At 38.0% G+C, this 9583-nt stretch overlaps 1 protein-coding gene across 14 annotated transcripts in view; it reads left to right on the top strand.

Annotated features, from left to right (window-relative positions):
* Zbtb20 (zinc finger and BTB domain containing 20) overlaps window positions 1–9583 on the top strand; it is a 1008106-nt gene that overhangs the window by 954440 nt on the left and 44083 nt on the right. For 13 of the 14 annotated variants that reach the window (XM_023717586.1, XM_023717591.1, XM_023717596.1 and 10 more), the window contains 2 exons: window positions 3088–3251; window positions 3644–3831. In XM_023717586.1, coding sequence (XP_023573354.1) covers window positions 3241–3251; window positions 3644–3831 — 199 coding nt within the window. In that variant the 5' untranslated portion in view covers window positions 3088–3240. The remainder of the gene's footprint in view (window positions 1–3087; window positions 3252–3643; window positions 3832–9583) is intronic. The other variant, XM_023717599.1, reaches the window with a different exon arrangement.

Below are 9583 nucleotides of genomic sequence, written 5' to 3'. Positions count from 1 at the left end.
AGAGAGAGAGAGAGAGAGAGAGAGAGAGAGAGAGAGAGAGACTAAAAAGAAATAAAGAGACTGAGAGGCCAGAGCTTGGCAAACCAAACTTTGGCATGGTGACTGTGAGGAACGTTCTGAGGGAGTTAGCTCTCTAAAATACTTCCTGGAGTCAGCCAATATGCTGCTGCCCTCTAAAGGCTCCAGGGAATAGTGCACAGCCCCAGAGCCAGAATCTTGCCCTCAGATGTGCCATGTTTATTCAATTATTTTCATATAACCAAGGGAGATATTTTCAATTAATTACAACAAAGCTTGCTCTTCCCCACCCCCGGTAGACTGTCAAAATTGGTCAAATAACAGTAACTATGTCAGATGACCAATGAGCAATGCTCTGTTACCTGCACAGGTGGGAAATAGCCCATTGGTAAAAGGCTAAGTAAAGAGGTATTAAACAAATGAAACAGTGAGCCTGTTTGGAGAGATGATTTAATACTACTGGGATAAGAATTGTCTCCAAAAATGATCCTTGAGACAACAAATGGAAAGCAAGCATACTAACATGAAGAACAATTTTTGCAATGTTAAAAATAAAGTGTAATAGTCATTTGGTGATATAATCGTATTTGAAAGTTAATATCCTTAATTCTCTGAATCACACATCTAAAACCAGCCTCAGCTTTGTTTAAGCATCAGGGATGATTTTTATCTACTAGGTAGCATTTGTCATAGGTATTGTCTCTATATTTAAATGAACCAGGAAGACCAGCTTATTCCTGTTAAACAAAGTGGCCTCATTCTTCTCAAATGCTCTGCATGGATTCAAAGTTGCAGCACCCAGGGTAGAGGTCATTGCTACATAAAGAGCAAGAAATTTAACTGGGATTCAGGCTGTGGTGATCCTTGAAATGCACTTTAATTTCAGTTCAAATTTCATTCCACCAACAAATAGTTGTTGAGTGACAGTTTTGAGGCTTAACTGTGTAGACAGTAAGCTCTGAAAAGACAATAACCAGGCTCAATTCTCTGGACAATGCTAACATATCACAGGCACACCGTACATGTTTGTAAAATGAATGTGAATAAATGATTAAAGAGAAGAAAAAAGGAAAGAATGGCTCACTAAAAGTAATAGAAAAATAACTGAGCCATTTCCTTACCTTCAGAGAGGTTACTGAATATAAATAAATATTCATGAAATAAAACTTAGTGCATAATAATATTAGTAAAAAGCATTAGATGATTTCAGAGAACAAATGGGAAGAAATCCTGTACAATAGAGAAGAGTCGTGACAGTTACAAAAAGGAAATAACATTTGATAAGCATGCAGGGTGTTTGAGTTCAACAAGCAGAAATGACAAAGGGATGATCAAAGTAAGAAAAATAACTTGAGTAAAGGTATGGAGCCAAGAATGTAAATTCCAGGACTTTCTAGGAATATTAAGAATTTTTAGAGTCCAGTGTGCCAATACATAGGATGCAAATAAAATAAACTAGAGCTGCTAAGGAGCTGACCTTGAGGGTCAGGCTAACATGACCATGGGGGATTCAGTGAATGCATGGAAACAGGACTAGAGAAGATGTGAGGGATGGAGAGCCAGTCAGTAAACATTAGTCCAGATAAAAAGTGGCAAGGGAGGGCTGGGGATATGGCTCACTGATGGAACTCTTGCCTTGCATGCACAAGAGCATGGGTTCAATCCCCAGCACTACACACACACACACACACACATATACACACACACACATACACGCACACACACATGTGGTTAGGCAATTGTATGAAATGAAACAGAAATAAAAACATAAAAATATGAAACTTGATGTTAAATCAGCTTGAAGTGAGAGGAAAATGTACCATAATGAGCCTAAGATTTCTCACCTGATGACAGACAACAGTGATGGAAATAGGGACCATAGAGCAAGCAGTGATTCTCACAGTACAGAAGGTCACACTTTGCACATCTTTTATTAGGTGCCATTTTAAACTGAAAATCAGAATGCCAGAGCCCTGAGAGTTTATGTGGATACTCAAAACTTAGGGGTTATTCACTTCATCACCGATTCAACAAACAATGCGTAAGGCATTGCCATTTGTTGTTTGCCTTACATTGGCTTTTTGTATAGTGAAAAAGATGTTTGGAAGTTTCCCCTCTATTCTAATCTTTACCATGCTATTTCTGCCTTCTGCCCTCTAAAGAAACAGATTTGATTTCACAACCTGTTGGACCAAAAACACAGCATACTAATCATAACACCATATTCTGCAAGGGCAGATTTAACTACCCAGCTCAACAAATTTCAATATGAAATACAGTATTCTGTAGAACAAGTTCAATGCTGTGCTCATAGAAACAAAAGCACAGAAACAAATCCACTTACAAGTTATACAGCACACACAATCTTCAATAAAAAAAGATGCTTTTTAGGGCTTGAGATGTGGCTCAGTACTTTCGCATTTGCCCTTTATGTGCACATATGCAAGACCTGGGTTTGATCCTTAGAATTTTAAAAATGGCTTCTTTGGTTATTATCTACCTAGTGATAGAAAAAATACAAAGCCAAGGAAATTGATAACATGTTCAGGGACTAATAATCTGTTTGGATGAATTTAACATTAGTTGTGTTATTGTGAGAGGAGTGCCTGAGCTGATTGATACCTGAGCTATTTTACTTCCTATTCCTGACCCCAAATGACAGTAAGTAACAGCGAATTTCTAGTTCCCTTCACCCATCTCTTCCTCACCTGCCAAGCACACAGCCACACCCCTGAACTCCAGTGCATGCACTACATCAATAAATGATGAGAATCTTCAGCATAGAATGAATAAAAACTAAAAGTAGAGCATCTCTGTATGACACCTTGCCTCTTTGCCTACTAGAACCTAAGTTCTTGTCACTTTCACTTTTTACTTTAACAAAAATCCTCTATTTCTAGTCCTTTCATCAATACAGTCTGCAGATTTCATTTGTGATTTGAAGTGATATATTGATTTAAAATAAAGTCTAGTAACAGTAAGAAAATTGAATGTTCTGTGTGTTCCATGAAGAACTGCAAGCTGGAAGGAACTTTTAAGGCCATCTAATCCAAGCCCTTTATTTTACAGATGAGGAAACTGAAGCCCAGAGAGGTGAAGTGAGGTGCCCAAGGCCACACAGCAAGTTAGAGGCACAGCTAGTACAATAGCTCAAGTCTCCTGACTCCCAGTCCAGTGCTCCTTCCATTACTCCACGGGTCCTGTCTCTAAGCTTCCTGACAAATGCTAGAACGGTAAACCTCCACTAGTATTTTTCCAGACCATGTTAAAACTCATAAGGCGGGGGGAAAGGATGCTTTCTTGGATAATGTCAGCCATACGTAGCTCAAGCTGTCTAAAAGTTCTGGGACAGGGTCTTTTTATACAGCCAACAGAGTCCAAATGTGGTACTGTTTGCTTGGCCCATATGCTTTCATGTGTTCCCAGTTAGGCCATTACTGGAGCGAAATTTAAAAAAAAAAAAAAAAAACCAACAAGAATCAGCTTGTTTTAAAACAAGGGACATACTGGACTCCCTCCCATCCCCCTCCTGAAAAAAAAATCAAGTTATCTTTAACAGATTCTAAAAATGCCTTTTCCCAAATATGCAGTCAGTTCCTTCAAAGGGCCCTTTGTTTATTTTCAGGAAGAAACCCAAGACAGCTGAAAACCAGAAGGCATCTGAGGAGAATGAGATTACTCAGCCGGGTGGATCCAGCGCCAAGCCAGGCCTTCCCTGCCTGAACTTTGAAGCTGTTCTGTCTCCAGACCCAGCCCTCATCCACTCAACACATTCACTAACAAACTCTCACGCTCACACCGGGTCATCTGATTGTGAGTACACCAGTAAGGTGATGGTGTCTTCGCACTGTTTGAAGTAATGCTTTTCCCCTGGGTTCTGGCTGTTTTGTATTCAGAGCAAGCTGTTTGCATATTGTCTTCGAAAGTAGCCAAAAGTAGCATGCCACCATTTTTATTTGGCCAACGTCTATAATTTTCAAAACTAAGTATATTTTAAAGTCAGGTAACCAGCCATTTGGCCTCAAAAGACTAATTAATTATATAATCTACATTCTCTTTTATAACATTAACTAAGAAAAAAAAAGTAACAATGCTGCCTGCTAATTATTCCTGATCTGAATAACACCATTTCCACTATTACTAAATGGAACGACCAAATATGGACCTCACAAGGCCATTTAGATACAAGGAAATAGACATTTTGAAGTTACATAACACAAATCAGATTTGCATTAGTTATTGAAGTCTTATGTAGCTTGGCTGAATTTCTTTCTTTCCAGTTTTTAATTTATTTTGAAGTGGTTAAAGGATAGCATAAATTTACAGAAGAAAAGAAAAGGGCTTCCAAGAATTCAAAAGCCACCCAGACTTCACATAGCCAATAAGAATTCAGGTTAAAAATATTTTTAATTAAAAAAACTGCCTAAGGGCTAAATTTGGAAATGGGCAGCTTAATGAGATTGTCACTATTGAAATCACTTCTTTGCTGTTTATTTTTGCCGTCTTCTCACTAATCTGGAAGTCACTTGTTCAAATTTTATTTTAAGAAAGTTGAATAGTCACATTTCAGAGATTTTTTTTCCTTTCTGAAACATAATCTAGTACTTCAGGCAGAAATATAAATGTTGACAATGGAAAAGAATTAAATAAGTTTGGGGTCAAATCAGAAGGAGTATTTCTTTCAGCTTTAAGATACCCAGAAACTCCTTTGAACTGGTCTCCGTGTAGGTTGTCTGGTAACAGGCAAAGAATTGGCATGTTCTTTTTTAGAATCAGTAAGATAAAATCAAGAAAGTTTGATTTTATTTTTGTCTGCAAAACAAAAATTATTGATTAGGAAATGTAATTTTAAATCTATCATTATTTTTGGAAAGAACAAATGACGAAGTTTATAAAAAGGATCAGAGATGACTGAGTCCAGAGATTGCGTTTTCTGCTTCTTCCTCACAACAGTCTGTAGATAAGGGGTAAGAACCAGGGGAATGGGTTAGGGTAGAGATGGCTTTTTTTAAGCATGCAGGGCTGAGACTGAACTGCTGTCACTAAAAAATGAAAAGAGAAGTTATGAGATTCAAGCCTGTACCTATGTGACCCATATGGTCAAAGTTGCAACTCCTTTTTTTTTTTTTTTTTTTTTTTGTACTGAGGATAAACTCAGGACCTTACACTTAGTCAGGCAGGTGATTATGCTGCTGAGCTATCTCCCTGGCCCAACTTCTATAAAGAGATACGGGAGTCGGAAGCAGGGTCTGTTCTGTTGACCAGAGTAATAGTCACACTCTTGGACTTCATTGCCCGGCAGTCTCCAGCGTAATAGTAATTACAGGAGGAATTGGAAAATAGTGTGGCACTGTGCCCACGGACATGTGCACACTATCCCTACCTCCCGGGAAGGTGGACTGTTCCTGCGGTGAAGGGCCTGGAGCGTCTGCATACAGACCTTCATTGCCTGGCATTCTGCCACACCTTATGGGGGCGATTACGTGGAATGGCCTTAGCCCAGGAACCTCCTGTCACAGCAAAATGAATGTTTTGTTGAATAGAAAAAGCAATGATCTTCTTGTATTGTACTTTACTTTAAACATCCTCCAGCTAAGCTTTAGCACTAGTGTTGCAGACATTTAAGGAACAGTAGGAGTATGGTGTCATCATACAATTCCTGGGAACCCTGTGGAAGCCAGCAGATCTAAGCTTGGGAGAGTATCTGAATGCATTTGAAAGAAGAATTGGGAGGAGAATCCTAATCTCCAGCTGTTTAGGAAGTCATTTTGATTTTGCCATTAAGATGTGTAACACTCTACCATCCAACTTTTTGTTTAAATTGATTATACTTTTCTCCAAATATATTTGGATTATAGTTTGTCCTGATTTGAGCCTACACTTAGAAGAAAATTGTTTTTAGGAAAGATTCACAGAAATCTGTCCATTTGGAGATTGCTTGAGAGAAGACAGGAAAGAGGTTTATTTTAAGCTCTTAAAATTTTTGGATGCTCTTCTTGCATTCAAGCGGATTTTTTTTTTTTAACTTTCAAATGTCATTTTACCATAGATTAATTTAAAAGCCTAATTTCTTTAAGGTAAAATATTCAATTCCTATTTAGAACTAACAGATTTGGGGTATTTAAAAATAGTGCCCTTGACTTGCTAGTCTCTTTAACTTCAGAAACATTGTACCAGTGTGTGGTATTCTAAGCTTTCACAAGTACCTGAATTTTTATAACACCTTTTTATTAGTCAGGTGTTTAGCACATTATTCTTAATTATCCCTTAATGCCCATTTCCTGTCAGTCAGTATGATTCTTTCCAATTCATAGATGAAAAAACTGAGAAAAGTGACACCCAGATAGATGAACTGCTTGACCATGGTTAACCCATCTGGAGACTGAGAGTTGTTTATGGGTTTGCTTTCATTGTGAGCAGCCAGAGTTCTCTTTTCTTGGTCCAAAGATGGCATTCCTGGTTCTAAGCCAGCACTTGAAACATGTAAACTACTAGCATTGGTGATTGGGTTACAAAACATGGTGGATTAAAATACTCTCACAAAAGATAAATCAGCTACACTGTGAACTGGGAAGTGTGGGCAAGCTATAGCATTGTTGCATGTGAAGGACACAGGCCATGTTTTCAAGCAAAGTTGACAAGTCTAACCTCTTAAATTCTTAGTTAGCTATTTAACCTGCTGAGCCACTTCAAATTTGGCAAAGGATCCCAGTAATTTCAAACCAAGAAGGAATATAGTTGAGATATGCTTTCCTTTGTGATGTGATATTGTTAATATTGCTACTGGAATGTGTGCTGCTTTGCATTGCACTCACTAATACAATTTTCTTTCAGTAATATTCTCCCATTACCTCCTAGCTTGTCACCTCTACATCTTTTCTAAAAATCTAGTGGTAAACAAATTTAGATGATGATAATGGAAGGCATTAAGATCAGCTTAGGAACAAAAAGGTTACAAAAACCCAAGTGTTTGACAGAGCACTTACCCATGGAACATGCTGAGTATGAACTGAGCCAAGCTCTCCTTTTAAATGCTTAAACAGGACTAAACCAAGTCAGTAGAGCAGACGAAGTGCTCCATATGAAAAACCTGTCTTGACAACTATCAAGCTGTAGTACATCACAGTCATATCCATGTGATAGACGCAACCAGAACTTTACTTGCATATTTCTTCCATTTTGTTTTCTCCCAACAAAGGCTTCTATCAAAAGGAGCAGTCATCTCTCTTTGTCTGACCTCCCTAGTTCTGGCTGTAGTTCTACCTAGTCTGATGTGTTTCCTTTGTTGGAAGCTGTTATCCACAGTTACTTACCTTCCTGTGTTTTACTCTTGACTCATCAGACTGTCTCGTTTTTTGTGTCTTTGCCAAAATGCACTTACACATTAACAGTTTTTATTTATTTTTAAATTAACCTTTACACATTACCAAACTGTTGTGTGGGTGGTTTTAACTTTGGCTCTGTAGGTAGCATGATGCTGCTGGGACTGAATGCTCTTGAGAAGACTATGGGCTCGTCCTTTTCAGTTTCTTGCCATCCACCTTCATTGGCCTTATCTGCCCCCACCCCCAACCCTTTGCTTTGCCTGCCCAAGTCCCTGTGATTAAAGTTTTTAGTACACTTGGCTCATTTTGAACTTTTGAGCAATTTTTTAGAGAACAAAACAAAGAGGATTTTTATTGCAAACTCCATTAATGCCACATTAAGGCTGACATTTTAATTACCCCCAAGTCAGGAAATGCAAAGTTCAGGTTCCCACAGCAACAGAAACTGTCCCCTTGAGTGCTCACATCACAGCAGATTCTTTCATTCCCTGATTACACAACACCGGGTGTGGGGACATTGTTTTTATGCATGTATGTGGAAAGGAGCAGAGCTTTTATTCTTTGTTTCTTTCCTGTAACTACAGTTGAGGATATGGGTCTTTAGCTTCTCTCCCCAAACCATCTATATGTATTATCCTGAAATGGAAGACTATTATAGCTCTACATGTGCACACGGACAGAATTAAAGTTGCTGTGGGAACATTAACTCTGATTTCCGGACTTCCGTGCCAGTCACATTTAAACCATAATGTTGTAATTTTTGGCATGTAATAAATGTGCATTTCATGTACACAGACAGAAAGAAGCATAAAATGTATTTTAAAGAGCAATTAATTACTAACTTTGTGATTAAAAAACATTTGGTGCATGTTCCTTCCCATTTAGCATCAGCTGCTGGTCTTAGCCAGGCCTAATAGATGACATACTGTGTCTCATCCTGTATCTCAGATGTACTTACTGTATGTTCCTGTTCTTCTAGATAATTAATTCCCTTAGTAAAGCTGTAGAAGAAAAACAAAATGGAAGGAATATGCAAGCATGTAAATAGGGGAAGGGATATTTTGAAGAAAATGATTCATTTCTGCAAATAAACCTCAGAGTCCCTGACAAAGAGCCAGAAATCTGCTAAGTGGGTGTAGAGAAAGGTTTCTGGCTACCTTAGAGCACCTAGTCTGGAGCCATAAGAGCAATTTGAACATCAGGCATGCTGAGTGGAGGAATGATTTTTACTCTATACTAATTTTTCAGGCCTAAGGTTCTTCAGTTTATATTCAAACTGGAAAGGGAAAATTATAGGGAAATCAGGTGAGATGTGGGATTTGCCAAAGAATCTGTGACTTAGAAAACTGAATTTCTTTTCCTTAATACCACAATTTGGTTGACCCATTTGTATCAGAGAAGGAAATTTTTCAAAATAACCATTAGAACAGGTTTGTAAGTGAAAGGCATTACTAGCAATACTCTATGGTAGTGTTTAAAAATGCAAATTTGAAATAGAGTGAGATGAAAATTTTGCTTAAAAGTTGTGGAGTCTGAACTCTCAGGTGACACTTCAAGAGGACAACAGTAAATGAAGGTTCTCTTGCTGTTTGCTCATTTACTCCCTTGTCATGATCTCTTTTTTGTTCAGTTTGTTTGCATATGGTATTTAACCTTTAAGAAAGTTACTTCAGTTTACAGGGTTCTGATTTGCTTTCACTCTGGCTGTCTCTATGTGTGAATGTATGTCTGTATGAGTGAAAACTGCTCAAGCAAGTTTGAAAGTCTCTGGCAAATTTGACTCTGTGTTCAGAAAGTTTCCAATCAGAAAGCTGATTCAGTATAAAACCTTCCAAAAACTTCCTGAGGCACCTGTTCACATAAAAAGATTAGATTTCTGTTGGAGGTGCTCAGAAGGCACTGTTTATAACTGAAGATCTCTGTTTGGTGTGCCAAAAAATGAAAAACATTTTGGCCCCAAAAAACCTGATAAATGTTCAAAATGTATAATCAAACAAAAGCTTCATTTGGATTCAGATGCATGTATCTCAGCAGATGTGTCTAAACTAACTGGAATCCCACAGGAGCAGCTGAACTGGATTTTGGTATGTCTTGATAACTGAAAGAGTTATTCTTAGACTTTGGAAGGACAAAAATGGTCCATCTGTGAAGAACCGTAATAGAGACATGGCAAAAAAACAGCATCCTCTGAAAGAGTTTATTTATGGAATTTAGGACAAGTTGGACAATCCTGAAAACAT

This window comes from Octodon degus, unplaced genomic scaffold (genome assembly GCF_000260255.1).
Source record: "Octodon degus isolate 3935 unplaced genomic scaffold, OctDeg1.0 scaffold00053, whole genome shotgun sequence".
In the NCBI taxonomy this organism is placed as follows: Eukaryota; Metazoa; Chordata; class Mammalia; order Rodentia; family Octodontidae; genus Octodon; species Octodon degus.
Note: the sequence above shows the minus strand (reverse complement) of the source record. Positions and strands in the feature narration are given on the sequence as shown.